The sequence below is a fragment of the Vombatus ursinus genome, unplaced genomic scaffold (genome assembly GCF_900497805.2).
Source record: "Vombatus ursinus unplaced genomic scaffold, bare-nosed wombat genome assembly UNPS02010548.1, whole genome shotgun sequence".
Taxonomy (NCBI): Eukaryota; Metazoa; Chordata; class Mammalia; order Diprotodontia; family Vombatidae; genus Vombatus; species Vombatus ursinus.
The window spans coordinates 8,950,692-8,973,595 of NW_020950326.1; the positions used below are offsets into that span (position 1 = coordinate 8,950,692).

The following is a 22,904-nucleotide window of genomic DNA, read 5'->3' on the forward strand; positions in this document are numbered from 1 at the left end:
TTAAATGTTGAATTTCTAAATCTTGTGTTTTCCTGACTGTGGCTCAGTCTTGGCTGGAGCAATATTGGCTGCTTGCAATATTTTTTCCTTGACCTGGGAATTCTGGAATCTGGCTATAATATTCCTGGGAGTTTTCTAGAATATCAGGGCAGTTTTCCTTGATAATTTCTTGAAAGATCATGTCTAGGATCTTTTTTTGATCATGGATTTTGGGTAGTCCAATAATTTTTTAAAATATTTTATTATTTTTTCCCAATTACATGTAAAAAATGTTTAAAATATTCTTAAAAAAATTTTGAGTTCCAAATTCTCTCCTGTCTAATAATTTTTAAATATCTCTCCTCAATCTATTTCCAGGTCAATTGTTTATCCAATGGGAAGTTTCACATTTTCTTCTATTTTTTCATTCTTTTGATTTTGTTTGATTATTTCTTGATGTCTCATGGAGGCATTAGCTTCCATTTGCCCAATTCTAATTTTTAAGGAATTATGTTCTTCAGTAAGTTTTTGTATCTCCTTTTCCATTTGGCCATTTTTTTTCATGATTTTCTTTTATCACTCTCATTTCTTTTTCCCAATTTTTCCTCTATCTGTCTTATTTGGTTTTGATAACCCTTTCAGAGCTCTTCTAGGAGTTCTTTTTTTGGGTCTGAGACTAATTCTCTCTCTTTCTTTTTTTTAGGCTTTGGATATAGCAATTTTGACTTGGTTATCCATTTCTGGGTTTGTATTTTGACCTTGTCACCATAGTAACTTTCTAGGGTGAGGTTCTTTCTTTGTTGTTTGTTCCTTTTCCTAGCATATTTCTTGACTTTTAACTCTATGTTAGAATGAGACTCTGCTCCTGGAGTGGAGGGGACAGCACTGTCCCAAGCTTCAGGCCTTTCTTGTTGCTGTTCTCAGAGCTAGTTTTGAGGGTCTGTAAAGTAGTGTGATCTAAGGAGAGGTGTCACTACTGCTCTCCTGGCCTGTGCTCTGGTCTATGAGTGAACACAAGTACTCTTTTCCACCCTAGAACTGTGATCAGTTTTCGTGCTTCCCTGTGGCTGAAAGCTCTGGTGTGCTAGTGCTCCTGCTTGCCCTGGAAATGCTCTCAGGACAACCCAGATCCACATATGGGCAATGCAACAAAGTACTGTTCCCAGTGGTAGCAAAGGGACCTCTGTAATCTCCTCACCAGTTGTTTGACCTCTTTACTGTCTGTGTGCTGAGAGCTCCAGAAGCTGCCACTGCTGCTACTGCTAGCTGAGTCACCCCCATGGCCTGTTGCTGGTTTGCTGGAGCCTGAACTATGCTGGAGCAGTCTGTGCTGGACTGTGCTCCACTCTCACACCCGTTCAACAGACCTTTCCTGCCAACCTTCTAGGTTGTCTTGGGCTGGAAAATTGTGTCATCCCATCCTTTTGTGCATTCTGCCCCTCCAGAATTAATTTTGAGGTTTTATTTAAAGTTTTTTGGATTGTAATTTGGGAGAGCTCAGGTAAGTCCCTGCCTTTTCTCTTCCATCTTGGCCCTGCCTCCTCTTTCCAGTCTTCTTACACCTTACTCCCTAACTTGTAATCTTCAATTCAGTGACACTGGCCTTCTGGCTGTTCCATGAATAAGACATGTCATCTGGGCATTCTCTCTGGCCATCCACCATGCCTGGAACCCTACTCTGCTGTGACTACTGACCCCCCTGGCTTCCTTTAAGTCCTAATTAAAATCCTACTTTCTATAAGAAGTCTTCCAACTCCTCTTAATTCTAAAGCCTTCCCTCTGTTAATTACTTCCTATTTATCTTGTATATAGCTTGCTTTGTCTATATTTGTTTACATGTTTTCTTGAGAGGAATGATTTATTGTACTCCTAATTCATTCCAATCAGTATTATTCAGTTTAGTGTGATTTCATAGGGATAGTGATTATTAGTGTTATACTTATCTATTAATATTCATTCACTCAATCTAGTCAACTGATATTAGTATAGGAATTACATATATTAATATATATTTTACATATATTTAGGGATAATTAAATAAGACAGATTATTTCTTATAATAAGCCTCAAAACTCTAAACTCTGAGCTATTAGTGTGTTCACTACCCTGCTATAAAGTTCACTTGCCTAAACACAAGAATGCTAACTAGAAGACCTCCATCCTTTAGGCCTGTGGGACTGAGGCCAACATGGGTGAGAAGATGGCAGGGCTGTGGACCTCCACCCTCTTTTGCTTAATCACTGTGGCTAAGCTGAGTGTGTTTGGAATGTCCTAATGTGATATGGAAAGTCCCCCAACTTATTTTTTCACCTCTGCACTATCCTCTCTTGCCCAACATGAGAAGATGCCATCTTATGACCACTTAGTCAGTGGAGACGACCTTTGCCTTGCCCATCCTGTGACCACCCGTGCCAATGCATCATTTCTGGCCCTTCTGGAGGATCAAGAGCAGAGTCCATCAACCAATGGGACTCTGTATTTTACTTTGTCTCTTCTGTGTATCTGGGCATCAAGTACCATAAAAGCAAGGCTCTAGGGACAAGAGGGCATCTTAGGTCACAAGAAAGATATGAGGTCCCATTCATTAAAGTGGGCCATGACCTTTTAATAAATTGTTATTATTATGAATCAGCACTCTGCCTCAGTCATTTTTTTTCTTGCAGATTGGACATTTTTGGAGCCCACAGCTTCTCCCTTTAGATTGCAAGCCCCTTGAGGGCAAGAAATGCCTTTTGTCTCTTTTTGTATCCCTAACACTTAGCATAGTGCCTAGTACATAATAGGTACTTAATAAATGTTTATTGATGGATTGATTGATTGACTCCTAGGTGTCTATAGACCGCACTTTGAAAACTGCTCCTCTAGGGAACATAATACTGGCTTTAGGTTCTGAAGACCTGGGTTCAAATCACTGCTTTGCTGCTTAATTGAGTGATCTTGGGCAAATAATTTATTCTCTTTAGTCTTTAGTTTCCTATCAGTAAAATAAATGCATTGGACTGAGTGACCTCTAGGGTCCCTTCTAGTCTTTACTGCATGATCCTATGATCTTCAACTGCAGTGGTGAAGACCTTCCAGTCTTTACTTAGTGATGTTTCTATTTATTTAATCTCTCTAATTGTAGTGAAATTCTACCTATAATTAATAATAAAAATTATTTTGATTAAGAAAACAGAGAGATGAGAATCTCCACATGCTCCCATTTACAGACGGCATTACATTGCATCAAGCCTCTTAATACTACAAGGCCTTAATGAAATGCATAACCACTTAAAATAGGTTGACCTAAAAATCCACACAGAAAACAACAGCAAATGGATGGAGAATGCCTATTGTCTGGATTATCAGGAGGATTGATGGGCAGCCCATTGAGTTAGTCTATCAGTATATATATCTTGGAAAGACACTTTAGATGTGCAATGAGCTGATCTGGATTGAATAGAAAGAAGACAGAAGTCTGGATTGCATTTGCCAAGCACTGCACACAGTGCTTTTAATGTCAAGCCATTCTGCAACTCAAAAACCCATATTTTAAAATAACAATGTTCATTTTGTGGTGCTATATATATGGATCACAAATACCTCAATCTTTGAAGAATCAAAATTGCAAGTGACCCAAAGTAATGGAAATTCAGGGAGAAACTTGGTATATTTAAATAGGCAAAATATGGCCAATAACAGATTATTTATAAGAAATGTTATAAAATACATTGTCCAGAAAATATGTGATTGGAAAAGGGGATGGGCTGCTCATATGGCAAGAGCAAATAATTAATGCCAGATGGACAACCTGAGTGGCACACTGGTAGGTGGGCAATGTTAATATTCAGTTCAACAAACACTTGCTAAGCTTCTACTTTAAGGTTTTGTATTAGCTGAAAGAAAATCAAGGACAAAAACAACAAAAAAACAATCCTGCTTCTGAGATCTACAGTGTAAATTCTACCAGAGGATTCAACATGCAAACTGATTAGTACAGTCAAGATTTTTGAGGAGAGGGAGAGCACTAACAATGAGGGGTTCAGCAAGGGCTTTTCAATAGGAGGTGGCCCCTGACCTAAACCTTGAAGATTCTCTCTTTTTTTTTTTCCCTAAGATTCTTTAACATTTTTAAATGTAAAGGGTGTGTTTAGGAGTTTTTCTTAAACAGGCTGATAATAGACTATAAAGGGGAGTTATCCCAACAGCCTCACTAAGGATTGTGAAAAGGTTCCCTAAACAATTCTGATAACATATGGAGTATGGCCCATTGTTAGTTGCTGATCATTGGATGAAGGCAACTGATGGGACAATGGGAGCTTCTAGCAGTGGGAGCTTTGCTGGTTAAACGATCAGCCACATCCCTGGTGATGTTTAGAATGCAAGGGCACCCTCTGAAGAGGATATTCAATCTTTACCAATTCCCTTATGCTCTTTGGAGACAACAGCAAGGAAGAAAATGATTTTTTTCTCCTTACCCCCATTGGCAATGGCTAGCAGAAGTACATGACTGTAGACTTGTGCTTGTTTATAGCCTGAGAGGAGTTGGAGCAAGGTGAGCAAGAGAATACATGGTTGGAGAGTCCAGCTGAGTCAAGGTGGTGAGAGAACTTGACAATCTTCTATTTGGAGCTGGAATCCTACTTAGGAGATGTCAGGCCCCAGAGCTGAGGATCCTGCTGGTCTTCGGGTATGGTTCTACTTCTTTCTGAAAGCACCTAACAGTACTGTAGGTCAGCTGAACCCTTAGCTAGAGAGGGTAGAGATCATAATCTAAGCAGAAACAGGTTCAGGAGACCCAGTGGAGTTTCATATGAGTAAGAGGACAACATGAGAACTCAATGGGGCCAGAAACGTAAGTTGTCTTGGCCACACATGTCCCATCCCTTTGTGGACGCTATGGATGTTCACTTTTCCTATTAATGCGGTGTGCCTTAGGTTTATAGGGGAGATATTTTGTTTCTTACTGTGCCATTTCAGTAAATGCCAAGGTTCAAGCTCATTGTGTTCTCTGGCAGATTAGAGAAAAGGTGAGGGTTCATAATCTATGTATAATTTTAGTACTGTGGACACATAGAGTGCTTGAACCTGGGATAGTTGTCTTCTGGGGATACAATCTATGTGTGTATGTGTGTGTGTGTGTGTGTGTGTGTGGCATCACAGTAGTGAGTCACATAAATCTGATACATTGTTTTGACATAGTAAACATACCTTTTTCAACAAATACCCACATAAACCCTATTAATATAAATTAAGTCTGGAGATTCTTAGAAGACAAAGAGGAAGCCCTGCAGTATTTGTGGAAGGACACAGAAGAGAAACACTGATTAAAGAATGATTTTTTTTTATTCAAACTGTTGGAGAGAATATCCACCTCAATAATTTTATTATCATGAGTCCACTAAATCAAGCATTTAGATACTATTTGGCTTGACACTGGTCGAGATACTGGGGAGGATTCAAAGACAAAAAATTGGGGAAAAATATCTTTCAGATATAGGATTATAGATTTTGTAATGGGAATTTATTTCCTTTTATTAATTTTTGTTGTTGGGGTTCAAAGCTATTCCTTCTGCAACTTTTGTTCAACTGAAAGCCCGTCTTCTGTAAATATTAACCTCACTTGACCAAAACCTGTCCTATGGGATCTGGAAATTTATTTAAAGCCTTAAACATTCCTTAGATAAGAAGAATCTCCACTGTCCTTAATTCCTTGGCAATATATAAATCTCTCCCCTATTTATGAACCCTCTAAATGTAGTTTAATTTGTAACTGACTTAGTTTACCTATAGAGTCTAAGCAGGTATGTTATGAGATTATGACTTTAAGTTTGTTCAACTTTATATTATAAATCTATCTTTTCTTTAACTTTTATGGCCTAAGAGAAATGTACTAGATTATAATATGTACAAGAATTATTTGTGTCATGGGGCAGCTAGGTGGTGCAGTGGATAGAGCACTGGCCCTGAAGTCAGTAGGACGTGAGTTCAAATCTGGCCCCATACCAAACACTTGACACTTACTAGTTGTGTGACCCTGGGCAAGTCACTTAACTCCAATTGCCTAAAAAAAAAATTATTTATGTCACTCTGACATAATTTTGCTATGAGACCTTCTTAGAATCCTAATGGTTGTTGAGATTTTTTTTGCCTGAGATATGAATTTGTGCTTGAGCATAATAATAAAACTTAGGTTTTTCTCACCTCTATAATTTCTCCATTGAGGTAGTTAAATTTTGGCAGCCATTAGGCACCACCATCTACTCAGAAAGGAGATATTTATACCGTAACAGTTTAGAGCTGGAAGAGACCTGCGGTCAACAACAACCTCTTCATTTTACAGTTGTAGAAACTCAGCCCCAGAGAAGTTAAATGACTTGCCCAGCATTACTTAAAATAGGACTCACTGTAGTGCCTTTTTTTTTTTTGAGCCCATTAAAATGAATTCTTCAATCTGGGGGCATAATTGTCCATTACTAGCCTTTCATCTTTCCTCAATCATTTAAAAGACATGTAATATGCTCAAATACAAGAAAACATCACTAATTAGGTTCCTCTTGATTCAGAGTTTGTGATAATTCTGATAGCTCAGTATTCATGATTCTTTTTGCCTAGAAACTTTGTCAGAAGCTTAATTTAGAAATTTTACTGTGTGGACAGGAGGCTTTTTGTGATTTTAAAATTTACTTTATTTTTACCCTTTATTCCCGTTTATACTTTGTTTAGAATATGCACTGCACATAATATTACATTCATGCCTTTAACACACTCTGGCCTTTTCACTAATGTCCTTTACAATGCCTCTGAAGCTTCCTCATCCCTGGACTTCTCACACTGGAAGGGCCCTCCATCCCAGCCAACCTCTTCTTCTGACTGGCTGGTTCCTCCCAGAATTCTCATTTTAAAGAAATCTCCCAGGTCAGACATGTCTTCCTTCCTCTCCAGAATGTTGACTTTGCCACCATTTCCCCCTCACCCCAACCTGCTCCCTTTTATGTGTTTACCCCATTAGAGTGTAAGCTCTTAGGGCAGGCACTGTCTTTCTGCTTTTCTTTGTATTTCAAGTACTGGCACATCATAAAAGTTTAATATATACTTGTCAATTTGGATGCTGTTCTTTCCTTTAATCTTCCTCTTAGTGTTTTCATTACTGTATTATTAAAATGACAAATTAGAACTATAAAAATAAACTAATAAACTAAAATCTAAAAACAATACTTTGAATTCAAATTTAAGTTTCCCACTTGTTATGCTCATAATATTTACTACCAGGAGAAACGCTCCCTGACTCCTGCCTAAAATAAGAGCTAGTACTGCGTGTTTTTGTTCTTGTTTGTTTGTTTTTTTGCCAGGCAATCGGGGTTAAGTGACTTGGCCAGGGTCACAGAGCTAGATGCGTGTTATCTTTTGAACCTGCTGGAATAATTTCTGATTTGCCACGAGTTCCCCACTTTTCAACGCCTTTAAATCCACTGGTTCCTCCTCCTCTCCCTCCCCTAACAGAAGACCATGTGCTTGGGGGGCGGGGTGTGTGTGTGTGTGTGTGTGTGTGTGTGTGTGTGTGTGTCTGTCTGTCTGTCTGTCTGTTTCCGTCCACACTCCAGGATGTCCGACGTCATGCCTGTTCAAAATTCTTGGACAACAACTCCCATCTCCGTTGTATATTAGCATCCCCACCACCTCATTCAGGAAGAGGTCAAGGAGGTGGCCAGACCCCTAGCGGCCGGCAAGGTCGTTTTCAGAGTCCGGGGAAATGAACGGAGAATCAGCCATTAATATCAGGCAGCTCGAAGGGCAGCCCTTCGCCGTCCCTGGAGCGCCGAGGGGTCAGCGAGGACCCCTGCGACGGCAGCGCCGACGGACTCGTGGGTGTGAAAAGCGGGAGTCGGGGCGCAAGGCTTTTTTATAGTTGCCTTAGAAACGAGACTTCTTTCTCTCCGCTCTTGGGCCCTCCCGGAACCAGTGTCACCCTGTGCCTGCAGCAGCATGTCCGTGAGCGAGATCTTCATCGAACTGCAGGGATTCCTGGCCGCTGAGCAGGACATCCGAGAGGCGAGGCTTTGCCCGGCTGCCCCCCCACCCTCCTTCCCCACCCCTCCTCTGGCTAGGCCCTGGGCCGCAGGCCTCCCCTCCCCTAGGTTCCCCTAGGTTGCCCTAGCTGCCCTCCGCACCCGGGCCCCAGGCCTCGCAGGCCTGGGCTGCTTCCCAGCTCCCTCCGCCGCTTGCTTTTCCTTTCTGCCTGAGGAAATTTCCGGCCAGCTTTGCACCTCCTCCAGGAAGTATTCATAGACTTAGTTACTCCAACTTCTTTACCCAGAACGTCCAGTTGTTTACAGAACCTTAAACTTGCACCTGCAGCATCGTGGCTGAGAGCATAAGCTTGGAGATGGAAGAGTTTATATTTCATTTAGTCCAGTCTAACAATTTTGCAGACGGATAAATTGAGGCCCAGAAAGGGGATGTCACTTGCCCAAGGTTCCGCTAGTAGTAAATACAGCCATTATTCAAACCTACATCCTTTGACTCCAAACCCATTGCTCTTTGTTCTGCTCCTCGGGTGATAAACTCTGGAAGCAGAAAAGGGTGTTGTAGTGGACATTGGGGTTGGGGGGCGGGGTTGGCAAAGAAAGGGCCAAAGTCCAGTTTGATTCCCAGTCATTTAAATAGTCTTGAGGCCCTGGAGATTTAAATCTTTGTAGTCAGCGTCCCTGGAATTAGTTGTCAAGGATTTACAAAATGCAGAAAGGATGTGGACCCAGCCTCTGATTTGAGTCAAATCTGTAGAATCGTCTTTTCCTTCTGTAATGCTCCTTCCCTCCCAACCCGATTTAATTTTATTTTCTAAATTTTTGCTTATTGATATAAATGGGGTTATTAAAGTTTTGAGTATTTTTTGTGGTTTTGGTGGTGTTATGAATAAAAAATGCAGAAAAGTGGACTTTTTAAATTTGTGAGCTATACAGCTTTGAATGTGCACTTTATTTGGTATGTGGGAACAAGTGATAATGACTTCAACTGTGCATTTTTTTTCAGTTGAATGTTAATCAGGTGGGTGGTATTTTTAGTGTAATTTTGAGTGGGAAGTGTGACAAGCTAAAGCTTTACACATTTAAGGTTATGGTGTTAGAGATTATATTGAATTTATTTCTTAATTTAATTTTTCATTCTCCTCTCCTAGGAAATCCGGAAAGTTGTGCAGAGTTTAGAGCAGACAGCCCGAGAAATTTTAACTCTGCTTCAAGGAGTTCATCAAGGTTCTGGATTTCAGGACAGTGAGTTCATATTTGTTTTGATATTGATATTAGAGAGATCATCATTTCTACAGTATATGCATCTCCAGCCAATGATTGATGTTCACACATTGTATACATATATGGCCTTGTCTTTTCCATTTAAAATATTTATTTTGTTTTTAATGATATTGTTTATGAACTGGGGGAGTGAGTTGCTATTTATTTTTTAGGTTCACTGAATCCTAAGATTGGTTTGTATCCTTAAGTTACTTCCTATATCTGTATTATATAATTTGTTATTTAAAGTACTGTGATGAAATTCCACTAAATGTGTGGCTGTGGCATTTGAGGATTATAATTTGGTTATTATGTTTTATAGTGTCGCTAGTTGAATATATTGTGGTTTGCATTTATAAACTAGAAGTAGTAAGTAGTGCTTCTAATTCAAGGGTTTTTCAATCAGCTCCACAAATTAGAAGCAGATTTGTGTCAAAGTCAAACTGAGGATACTGATGCATACATAGCATGAGCCTACATGGTTGAAGTGTAGTTTCATTAGATGCTACTGTAATACTTTTTATTGCATTTGTCAATGACATTGGTAACCACTGGCACATTAGAGGAAGGGGGTTGGTTAACCAGACCAATATAATGTGAAAAAAAGATGTCAGTAATCATGCGGGAACCAAAGGCAGTCTTCGTTACTAAGAGCTCACTAAGATGATGAAAAATAATATCAAAAGGCAATTTGCATCCTTCTGAGGAAAACTCTTGTCTCTTCATCAAATCTTTTTCTCAAGCTTCATCTCCCATCTTTTTTTTTTTAATTAGGACTTACTTTTTTTTTGTAATTAGGACTTACATTAGTGTTTTCCATGTATGTTTCTAAATTGGTTAGTCACTGTCACTTTGAAAGTCAAGGTTATCATTTGCAGACTCAGTTGAGGAAGCAGAAATATGTTACAATGGTTCTGAAGCAAAAAATATGTTGCTTTGTTTCCAGGTACTTTACATATGGAGACAATATTAGGCTAGAACCTTATGTGATATTCAGTCTTGCCTTCATTTCTTAATTTTGATCATCTTTTTATGATCAGTTCCAAAGAAATGTCTGAAAGCTCGAGAACATTTTGACACAGTAAAAACACAGCTAACATCTCTGAAGACCAAGTTCCCCGCTGAACAGTACTACAGGTTTGTGAGAAAATTAATGTTTTGTAGAAAGCCAAAGTAGAAGAGAATGTCTCATTGACATTGTTAGCAAGCCATACACGAGACTCTGCACACACTGTGCTGAGTAGTCAGGTGAGGGTTAAATGGGACCATGGGACCTACTGTATTTGAAGCTGAAAGTTTTTAAGAAATGAAATATTGAAGTCCTTAACTTAAAAGACTGTTATTTTGTGCCAGAGCCTGGTGACATTTAGCCAAAATTTTAGAATTAAGCTGTTTCAGTTCCCATTAACTTCTAAGAAAGACAAATCACAGAATTTTAGAACAATGAGGGACCTTTGGATAATCTAGTTGAGACTCATTTTTCAGGTAAGGAAAGTTGAGAACCAGAGAAATTAGTTTACATGTCTGAATTTGCAAGGCACAGGTATGATAGCTGGGACTAGAGCCCAGTTGCCTAAACTTCCAGGCATATATTAATTTAGCAGGCATTTCTAATTTGGGTACAATAATGTTGATCAAGAAGATACTTTTCGGTGGGAACTGAATTTTTCTAATCATCCAATTTAAGTTTTAACTTAGGTGCTTATTTCATTGTAGATTTCATGAGCATTGGCGGTTTGTGTTGCAACGCTTGGTCTTCCTGGCGGCATTTGTTGTGTATTTGGAAACAGAAACACTTGTGACCCGAGAAGCAGTTACAGAAATACTTGGCAGTAAGTTTGTTCTTAAGTTAATGATGATCTATGTAATTTTGGATGACAGTATCTTTTTTTTTTTTTTTAAATGTATTCAAGAAAGGACATGTTAGTAATATTTATTTTTGAGGAAGAAGAAAAAGTTGGACATGACCTAACAGCTTGAGAAGAACTAGTAGTGAATAAGGTTGTGAAAAGTTTTAGGAAACTAAAATAATTTGTCATGTCCATAGCTAACTTGAGACGCATTTAAAAAAATTTAATTTTTTTCAGTTAACAAAAATCTATTATGTCTCCCCACCTTCTTCTATTGGGGAAAAAAAAGGAAAAAAAAAAAACTCTTGTAATGAGTATGCATAGTCAAGTAAAACGAATTCCCTTATTGGTCACGTCCCAAAAAGTTGTGTCTCATTCTGTACCTGAGTCCATCACATCTTGGTCCATCACATGTTTCATCATGAGTTTTCTGGAATTGTGGTGGGTAATTGTGTTGATCAGAATTCTTATGTCTTTTGAAGTTGTTTATCTTTACAATATTGTTATTGTTTAAAGTATTCTTCTGGTTCTGTTCACTTCACTCTGCGTCAGTTCATATAAGTCTTCCCAGGTTTCTTTTAAACTATCCCTTTCATAATTTCTTATGCCAAAATAATACTCCATTACAATCATGTATCATAATTTGTTCATTTATTCTCCAGTTAATGAGTACCCTCTGAGAGGGACAATCTGAATCTGCTTTTATAGTGGAACCAAGTTATATTCAGAGCATAACCTTACTTTACTGTGACATTTTTAGTTGAACCAGATCGAGAAAGAGGATTTCATTTGGACATTGAAGACTATCTCTCTGGAGTGCTAATTCTTGCTAGTGAACTGGTAAGAGACCACTAATTTGTCTTTTTAAAAAAATCTGCATGTTTACCTATCAAAGGATAAAGTCAGTGAATAGTTAATGTTATTAGCATATCTCTTAAGCCTCCTGTCATCCAACAAATGTTTATGGAACATGTACATTTCCACAGCCGTCAGTGAATAATTATTGAGTGCTGATTGTGTGCCAAGCAGTATGCCAGTTGTTTTCTGAGATACATGCAATATATCCATGCCCTCAAGTTGTATATAATCTATTGGATGAACATGAAAAGTTAACTAACCACAAGGTGGTATATAAGTGCCAAAAGAGTATATAGTGCAGAAAATATTCTAAGATGTGGTTTCCTCTCTTAAGATACAGTCTGATCATGGGGAAAAGAATAAATGTATGAAATATTGTTGCAAGATAGAATTTTATCAAATGTACCTTATATGGTAAAGACTATAAATGTGATAAGAGTTCAAAAAAGAGAATGGAGTTAAAACTGGAGTCATTGGGAAGATTTCTTGTAGAAGGAGGATCTTTAGCAAGACATAGTAATATGGGTTTGAAGAGGATTTGTTTCAAGACAATATTACATTTTTGATGTTGGGTTCCTAAAATCATCTTTCTATTGCTTTTGTATGACTGGCATAGTGTTAATAACAACTCCTATTTATATAGTATTTTAATGTTTATAACATTTCTTTTTGTTAGGTAGTGAAATTATATTTATTCCCATCATACTGGTGGGGAAACTGGAGCTTAGAGAAGTTATGACTAGCTCAGGGTCACATAGCTGGTAAATATTAAAGGTCAGACTTGATAGTTTTCATGACTGTCATTTTGCCATAGCAATATGTATTTCATTATGAACTACTTAGAAGACTCTACTAGATTTGTGAAAACAGCTGAACCTCTGAGGTCTTTATTAATTTTCATTTGTCTTGTACAGTAGTATAAATGAGTTTTAATCAGTAATCCTGGTACACACATAATTCAGTATACTTTCTTGCAAGAGAGTTTAGGTCTAATTGGAGAAATCTTAGAAGGTGTTTAATTATAATAAACTTTAGCAAGTCTTAAGTAGGCTGAAATGATTTTATTTTCGAATGCTTTATTTCAATTGAGAATCTGTACTAACTGTATTAACAGTATATAGAGGGAGGTGGAATTTGATTAGAAATACCAAGAGCCCCGCATGCCTCCCCTTTTTTTTGTAGTTGTCTTTTTTTTTTTTTAGGTGTAGGCAATGGGGTTAAGTGACTTGCCCAGGGTCAGACAGCTAGTAAGTGTTATGTGTCTGATGCTGGATTTGAACTCAGGTCCTCCTGAATCTAGGGCCAGTACTCTATCCACTGCGCCACCTAGCTGCCCCTGTAGTTGTCTTTCAGATCAAGTAGGGCTAAAAGTTGACTTTTTAATAATGTATTACTTTTTTTTTCCCCTTCTGCATCTAGTCTCGTCTGTCAGTTAACAGTGTCACTGCTGGGGACTATGCCCGTCCTCTTCACATCTCTACTTTCATCAATGAGCTAGATTCTGGCTTCCGACTTCTCAACTTAAAAAATGATTCACTGAGAAAACGCTATGATGGCCTAAAGTATGATGTGAAAAAAGTAGAAGAAGTGGTCTACGACTTGTCAATCCGAGGTTTCAACAAGGAAGCAGCAGCAGCTTGTACAGAGAAATAGATTTTCCTTGTTGTTGGCCTTGTTTACCTCCAGTGGTTGCCAGTGAGGGGTGGGAGCTTTAGTATCCCTCTCCTGTGGTAGTTTAGAGAATGCAAATGCTAAAAACTTCTCTTTATTTTCTTACCAGTTGCATGGTGCAGGTATAAGAAATGAGACACTTTTTTTTTTTTAAGGAAAAAAAGCCTTCAGAAGGACAGAATTCCCTTTGTTGTTTGCAGTGAACTTATTCTATAATTCACTATATTTCAGTTCTGCCAACAGTAATAACTACTAACTTCTTAGTAAAAATAGTTCTCATGTTAATCCTGACTTCCTTGACATAATGTGTCGAGTGTTTGGTGTCTTGTATATTTTTCCGTCTGATAATTCCTATTCTTTACATATCCCAAAAGGCAGATCAATCATGCCTGGATCTGGCATGAACTTATAAATAGGCAATTAAAAAGAATTTTTGTAAAATTGAAAAAATATATAAAACATTCTTTCTGGTTAAATAATGCTTTTGTTAATTCAAGTCCTGTGAATGAATTGAGTGTCAAAAGTTTTATATGGGAGGCATTTCTTAAGTATTCTTAATAATATTTGTAAAAATAAGATTTGATTTGATAATCAAGCTAAAAATTATTTTGGGAGGTGGAATGTCTACTTGGACTTAAGTTTTTGGTGGTTTTTTTTTTTTACCCTCTTTACAGGATGATATTATCAGGCTCAGACAAAAGTTTAGTGTTTAAAAACCTTTGCTTTTTGATGTTGCCAGAATGATTCATTTCCGTAATTATTACCATAAAAACTTTCTACACTTAGGTTATGGTCACATGCTTCATGTGTTGTATGCCTAGATCACAAACCACATTTCTAGAAGCCAGCTAAATAGTTTGGACTGGTAGGATGCAACCATCAATATGAGTTATTTTTGCAGAAATTTCCTGCATACTATTTATGCTGTATTAAATGAGAATTCAGCAGTTTGTACCTTGTGTAAAAGAAAGGTATTACCCTTAATAATTATACTTGAGAGGTATGACAAATCTCAAATTGAACGTCAGTGGTTTCCTAAGTACCAGTATTAGCCTTTAGATTTATTAATTTTGGTATATTATTTTAACTTCAGCTTTCTTTTTTCCATCTGCCAAGCAGAATTAAGAATACTCTCCATCTGTTATTCATAGATGTAATGAATGTTATTGAGACTGTAATTACACTGTTTAGAGCTAATTGAAGGAAAGTTGCCACTCTTTACACTTGTAATACAAAGTAGTTACTAGCCTTGAGGCTGAATACTAGTCATTCTGTTTGTAACATAGAATATACATGATCATAATTTAAGGATTTTGGCCTTTAAGTTAAGAAAAATAGAAACAGTGACACAAGTTACTACAGTGATTAATTTATAAAGTATTAACAGCACATGTAAATTAATTTACAGACTATTGACAGCTGTAAATTTTAAGAGGTAATCAATGAGAAACATTTTTTGAGAACTCTTTTTAAAGAGTAGATTGTGGAAAGGTCTCTTTTTAAGAGCTTGGCCACTGAAAGGTACTCAGGCAGATGAAGCAAAGCATTTAAAAATAATATCACTATTTGACTTGAAAAGAAAAGACTTTCCACTTAGATGATCTAAAGAAGATAGGGATTTGATGTCAAGTATTTTTTTTTCTAAGTGTTGATTCTGCTTAAAAATGTCAGAAGTTCTATGGGAAAGGCATAGATTATGATTCCAAGTGGAAGAATGCATTCAGATGGGAGAAGAGGGATGGGTTGATTTTGAATGTGTGTTTTGTTTATTTGTTTTAGCTGTATTGTTGCTGTCATATAAGAAATAAAATTTGTTTTTGTTATTTGTAGTGGAAATCAGTAATACGATATGAGAACACCTTATATAGATAGAAACTTGCTTTCTATATATTGGGGCTATAGAAGGATAAGTTTTGAATGTGTACACATCAAATATGCTATGAAAGATACAGCACTGGTCATAAGACAAAATAACATGCTCAAAGGGTCTTTAATGTAAAGGACAGATGATTCCTATGTGTTATACTTTAGCCTGGGAATCAAAACTTCCATTATGAGATGAAGAGAAACTACAATTATGATTTTAACATGACAAAGGTCGGGTCAGCCGTTTAGAATTCAAGGCAGTGGGGTGGGAAGAGGAGAGAGGAATTGTAGCTTGTCAGATTTTGAAGGGACCAAAAGTCCATTTTATTGTCTTGGTGTTAAAAAAATGAGGGCAGAGGATGAAAGGACCATTATTTGTTTTAGAATGAACAGCTTCTATATACACTTCAGCTTCCATGGAAATGTAGTAAATGGTGGAATAAATACACTTTAGGCATAGGCCTGCCAGAAACATTTTTTCTGAATTTGTCATTCTAATGAAAGCATTGTTATGCTTTAAAAGATGTCTAAACTGGCCAAGGTCCCCTCATGTCTTTGGATGTGTCTCTAACACAAGATGTTTTGATGTAGCATTTGTAAGAATATTGAACAAGGAAATTTTCACAATATGATTACACAGTTTATGGTTACATTCTGTTTTATCTAATAGACCCTTAATAGTCACTTAGTCTTTCAGAAATGCTCAGGGAGTCATTCTCAAAACCACCCAATCCATCTTGGACCACTACCATCAAAGCTTCTCCAACCTAATTACAGGTGTGACCTGAAGTAACCAAAAGATAGCCTCTTGATAATACCCTAATTCTTTTAGGAAATGGGAAAGTGGGATACTATCTTCAGGTGGGTCATTCTGAATCCCTTAAGGGGATGGGAAAGGCAACAAACACTAAGTATTTCTCATCCAAGTCTAGTTACCAGTTATAATCTATTTTCCAGGGCCTTGACTTTTTTACATACTTTTTTAAAAGAAAGGTTTGACTAGAGGTCTGTGATCTTATTTTTAAAAGTATTTTGGAAACAATTTAAATATAATTTGTTTCTTTTGTAATCTTATGTATTTTATGTATTTAAAAGTATTCCAAAAAAGGGGTTTATAGGCTTCACCAGACTGCCAGAGGGGTCAGTGACACAAAAAGACTTGCTCAAGGTCTAAGAGAAAGGGGGTGGGGGGGAGGAGAATTTAGAAGAGGACATTTCCTGAGAAGATTGATTACATGTTGATGAAAGCTTTTTTTCTTTCAGGTAAGTCTGGAAAATATTTTAAACTATAGAAATATTTATTTCTTAATATTTCCTGTTGAACTGAAAAGGGTGTTTAATAGAACCTGGAAAAACCAAGGCTTTGTTATTCCCCCCTCAATTGAATATTACTGGAGAACCTATTCCAGTCCACAGCTTTAATTTCTATTTCTTTTCTGGACACCGAGGGTGGAATGAAAGAAACAGATAAAAGAAATTTCAAAGAATCTGCAGGGCCTGGAGAATCCACAGGACTTGAAGACTGGATGTAAGATGATTAAGAGGACTCCAAGGTGACTAGTGTGAGAATTACAAGAGTGATACTGTTATCAGCATAGGGAAGGCGGGAAGATGTTCCGGTTTTGGTGGTGTGGGCAGTGATTTTGATTTGGGACATCTTTGGTTTGGGAATGTTCAAGAGGAAGTAAAGGATTGGAGTTTATGAAAAAAGTTAAAGATTAGGAATAAAGTGAAAAGATAAAAATATTACCTCTAATTTCTACTGTATAGATTACTATTATATTCTAAAATGTTATTGATTTCATACTGTATTGATTTTTTTTTTTTTTAGTAATTGAGTCTGCATCAGCCTAAATCCACCTTTCTATGTCCTTGAGTTGAGCTCAGGAATTTAACTTTTCCTTTGAGTTAGCTTAAAGTTAGTTTAAAAGAAAAGTTGTTATCTCTCATACCAGTACCCTCTGGGATACTTCCTGGATATATATTTGTTAAGCCCAACAAATCAACTTCTTACCATTCCCAAAAGATGTGTTGTCCGTTCCTGCTTGTCGAGTTTTAAAAAATATGTATATATATTTTTAAATAGTGTTTTTTTTCAATTATATGTAAAGATAATTTTAAACATTCATTTTCACAAAATTTTGAGTTCTAAACTTTTCTGTCCTCTTAAATGCTAAGCAATTTGATATAGATTATATATGTGCAATCATGTAAATCATATTTCTTTGTTAGTCATGTGAAAGAAGAAACAGATCAAAAGGAAAAAAACATGAAAAAAATAAAGTGAAAATCTGCATTCAATCTGCATTCAGACTACAGTTCTTTCTTTGGATGTGGATAACATTTTCTATCATGAGCCCTTTGTAAGTGTCTTGGATCGTCGATTATATTACTGAGAAGAGCTAAGTCATAGTAAATTGTCACACAATGTTGCTGTTACTATGTACAATGTTGTAATTCTCACTTCACTTTGCATCAGTTCATATAAGTCCAGGTTTTTCTGAAATGTGCCTGCTCATCATTGCTTGTAACACAATGTTCATGTTGCATAAAATTCATATGCCGCGGTTTGTTCAACTATTCCCCAATTGATGGGCATCCCTTCAATTTCCAATTTTTTGCCACCACAAAAAGAACTGCTATAAATATTTTTGTCCATGTAGATTCTCTCACCTTTTTTATCATCTCTTTGGGATGTAGACCTAGTAGTTAGGATATGCACATTTTGGTTGCCCTTTGGGTATAGTTCCAAATTGTTCTTCCTAATGGTTGGATCAGTTCACAACTCCACCAACGGTACATTAGTGTCCCAATTTTCCCACATAGGGGAGTTTTTATCTCTTCCAAGGAGACAATAAGTCTGATAGTTGTGACCCCCTAGGAAAGACTATAACATACAGATGGGCCCCATCAATCAATCAAGCATTCCTTAATAACAAAAGGGGGTGGTCACTAGCCCCATGTAGGTGCTAACCTGCTATTCTTGATGAAGTCAATTATGTTTTCTCCACCTACCCAACTCTGTGCTTTGTTATTTATGTGAAAGCTGTATCCCTACCTCGTGGTCTTTGGTTATTGAGAGAGGCTGTAGACCCAATTTATTGGTTATTGCTAGCCTAACTATTAAAATGATTATATTTGGACTATTGTTTCTCAGTTTACCTTAATTTTCAAATGTAACAAAAGATAGGTTATTATCTTCATGGAGGTAATAGTTAAAGCCTTGACAGTGGATATGTTAGCTAAAGGAGAAAAAAGTTTAAAACAATACCTGGGAGCCCATCGAGATAAAGATGGTTGTAATATAAGGGGACAAAAGTAGGGAGGAAGCTTTAAAGTTAGATGTTCTTTCAGAAGACCAATTCTAGCTATAATTGTAGCTCGTACTAATGAGGGTATTTATGTAGGGGTGTTTGATGCTGGCTTATGATAGCATCACACTAGTATGAGAGGAATTAGCTCTCAAAACAGATCTTTACTGAGAGTTTTCTAGTTTTTTTCAGGAAAAAAATGAAAATGCTTAGGTAGTAACATATCTTTTTCATATCAGTTCTTTGTGATAATTCATCTGGTGACAGTTCATATTACTGTTTACCCATGGCCATCTGCTCTGGCTGGTATTCTGTACTCATGGATTTCAATTGCATTTCACTAATTGAATGCTGACCTCTCTTTCTAGAGACACCAGCTGGCCATGCCAACAAATCCAGTTTAGGAGACATAAGAAATGTTCCCTTCTCACTACCATGTCACTATTGCATTTATCCTGTGCTCAGCTCGACAACTGTGATGAAGGCAGAAGAACACTTTTCAAAGTTGGAAACCGCTCAGGAGCAGGGCTGATGTTTTGGCTTTCTGGAATTCTGTGTATCTACTTAAATAGTTCTAGGTAAACTTCTGGCTGTGGATCCTTATCCCATGTTAGCATAAAATGTGTGATTTACAATTTACCTTAAAAGAACTCATCATGAATATTTTGAATATTTCATTAGTGACTGTGTAGTCATTCAATAAGCATTTATTAAGAGCTTACTAGAAAGAAAAGGCAAAGCCCTCAATGAGCTTACATTCTTGTACATATATGGTATAAATGGAAGGTGATTTCAGAGGGAGGACACTGTTGTGGGGGAGATAGGAGGAAAATAGGAAAGGCTTCTGGAAGATGGTGGGGCTCAAGCTAAGTCTTCAGGGAAGTTAGGAGGTAGAGATGAGGGAGAGTGTTTCAGATATTGGGAGGGGAGGATGTGGATCAGAGTCAGGACTGGTTTGCCTAGCTTAATCCTCATTACAGTAAGATTTGTGAAAGCCCTTTGGAACAATGTTTTGGTTGTCTTTTTTTTTTCCAAATGAAAACCATTTACTTAGCAATAAAGCAACATCAAGGATAGCTTTAACATTACAGTTACTAGATATAATTCGAATGTAGTTTCTTTGATTACTTCATTTTCAAAAAACGGTCATTCATCAGAGTATTTTACCATCCATGTGAGAGATCTTTCTGTGTTGGAAAAAAAAACTCTGGCCAATGTGATTGATCAAGAATGGTTGTGGTTTGTTGTTCATCGGAATGTGCTAGTTGTTGTCAGTTTGATGTTGCATTTGCCTTTTTTAAGCTGTTACTCTAATGACCTGAGTTATAGACACCCTGTTAAGCTGGGGACACAGGGGGAAAAACCTGTTAAAGAAAAAAGGCCCTGCTGGTCTTGGGGGCTTATGGGAATGGAAGTAAGGATGAATACAGAAGTGGAAAAGTTTGAGATTTCCTCTTGTGAGATTTTTTTTAAATCCAAGCTAATAATCCAAGTTTATTAATTTCAGTTCATCATCGATGAGCACTTATCAATTCAACAAATATTTGTTGAACACTTTCAATATGTGCCCAGTGCTAAGTGCTGTGGAGGGTATGAAACACTGTCCCTGTCTTTCAGAAGCTAGTAGTTGGGAAAACACACACACAGACACACACACACACACACAGAGACACACACATGAAATGGGCATATATCATTGATTTTATTCATAGTGTGAATGAAATTAGTGGTAAATCTAATATGAGCTATTGGAAGTCAGAGGAGGAATTCCTCCTTGTGGATGAGAATGATAGGAGAAAGTTTCATGGAACAGATCAGGTTTAGAGGATGGAGGAACTTTGATGATGAGTAAGATTTGAAGGGGCATAGGAAAAGGGAAGGTATTTTAGAGAGTTTATACAAAAGCTTGGAATCAATGATGTGCCTTTGTGGGATTGTGAGGAGACTGGCTTCCCTTGAGTAGTGGGAGTTAAGGGAAGACCACAGAGGGCCTTGAAAGCCACTTTTAGGAGTTTGGATTTTATTCTACAGGCACTGAAAGTGTTTAGGTTGGGGGCTCACATGATGAAAACAGCATTTTATGAAGTCTCATCTAGTAGCATTGTGTAGGTTTTATTGCTGCCTCAGTTTCCTCATCTGTAAAGTTGAAGACAATACTAGCACCTAGCTGCCATGAGATAATATTTGTAAAGCTATTAAAATGCTTTAATTAGTCATTATTATTGAAAAGGGGAGAGAATGGAAGTGGGGGAATCTGCAAGCAGGCAGGGAAGTTTAGCATTCATCAGTACACAATTTGTGGAAGCTGATTTGAAGTGAGATGTCCTCTTTACATATGTCCTACTCAGTGACTAACAAACATGGCCCCTCAACACTTTAGCAAACTCCACAGATAGGGGAGTTTTTGTCTATGATCAGCAAAAGGACAATCTTCTTTTGCCCTTTTAAGCAGCTTGTCTCTTCCTTTGGCTCCTGTATGAAAAGACGACATTTTCTAAATCACAAAACTAAGTTATTGGCCATCCCCAACAGGGATTATTAAACCTATTTGACTGATAAGGCCTAGAGAAGTCAAGGAGTATGAAGAGAGGAAAATTTTGAGGTGGGCATTGTGTTCACTGTTCCTATTTCTCCTCCCCTCTCCCCTCCCCAGAATAGCACCTATTACAGTTGTCAAGTGCTTTTTTTTAAACCTGTGCTCCAGAAATATCTGAAAAGTGCTTTTACACTGTTTAATGCATGACTTCTCAGAAGAATGTTTGCATTTCAACAGTATACAAAGTTTTAATTCAAAGGAATGAGTCTGTAGTTGTATAATTTTAGGCATTAATAAGTTAGGTAGATGGAAGGGGGCACTTTTTGTGTTGAGTCTCCTTCCTAACTCCTTTTCCCTCAAAAGTGGAGCCACTTACTGTCTGTACATAAAACCTACATTGAATGTGAGTTTTATAGAACTAATTTATTTATTAAAAAATCCATTTATGTCTATTTCTTTGACTATCTGCTATTATTCTTTAATTATGGAGAAAAGGCCCCACCCAGTACCTTTTAATGGCTTTAGGAATCCTGGCAGTGACCCCACTGCCTGGGGGAAGCCTTGTGGTAGGGTAAGAAATGGTATCTTAAACTACTTCAACTAATTTGTTAAAACTTTGAAACATCTAGTACCAAATGGAAGCTTGTGAGAAAAAGTTAAATTTGCCACACTGGTCTGATTATAAAGCTTGGTTTTTGTGTGATGGTAGGCAAGTCACTTAACCATTTAGTGCCTCAAACAACTCTATGACTGGAAAGGCAGAGAGTGCAAGCAGAAGATCTACATTGGTAGGCTTGCTTCCCCAGGTGCTCCCTACACTAATGAAACAGCAGTCCAGTCCTCCCAAAACTTGAAAAATATATTTTAAAAATACAACTTTCCCTATATTTATGGTCTGTATGCACTAGAGGCAACTAGATGGTTCAGTGGCTAGAGCTCTGGGCCTGGGGCAGATACAAAGCGGCCTTGGAGTCCTCAGAGTTCACACTGCAGGAGGCCCATCCCCTCTGTAGTTACCACCGATTGGCTCTCCAGAATGTTGCTGCTTCCTCCCACTTACATGTTCCTCGCTCTCCATGTCTGAAAACCCTCTTGTGAGTCACTCACTGTTTGAAAAACAGTGAAACCCTGAAGACATTTTCCTGATAAATCTCCTAAAACATACCTCAGGGTAGGAAGGGCATGGGGTGTTTATTGGAGGTGAATTGGTAGAAATGTCAGGGATAGAGCAGACAAGCAATTTCCTTTCCAATCTCATAACTACCTCCCTCCCTAAGATACATACAAGTTCCCAGGGTTCAAGAGCATTGTTAGGTCAACAAATTGGAATACAAGGTTATTTTTAAAGTCTTCAAGAAATTTAAAGGTGTCAAAAATGGGGGCCAGGTGACCTACCACACCCCTAAGTATGACCTGAACCAGATTAAAATATAACTGGGAAATATTTAACAAAATAAACAAAAATACAATAAAACATAGACAGCATTGCATTTTAAATCAGTATGCATCCTGCAGGTCTCAGGTATAGATTATTGACTCCCATTTCTATTTGAGTTTGACCCCA

The 22,904-nt window shown here is 37.5% G+C and overlaps 1 protein-coding gene across 1 annotated transcript; it reads left to right on the forward strand.

The window, feature by feature from the left end:
• The first annotated feature begins 7,786 nt into the window (after nucleotides 1-7,786).
• TSN (translin) lies at nucleotides 7,787-15,450 on the forward strand. Its single transcript, XM_027854772.1, has 6 exons — nucleotides 7,787-8,010; nucleotides 9,137-9,230; nucleotides 10,289-10,385; nucleotides 10,965-11,080; nucleotides 11,859-11,938; nucleotides 13,376-15,450. Exons 1-6 carry the CDS (start codon nucleotides 7,945-7,947, stop codon nucleotides 13,607-13,609), a joined length of 687 nt encoding a protein of 228 aa, XP_027710573.1. The 5' UTR covers nucleotides 7,787-7,944; the 3' UTR covers nucleotides 13,610-15,450.
• The last annotated feature ends 7,454 nt before the right edge of the window (nucleotides 15,451-22,904 follow it).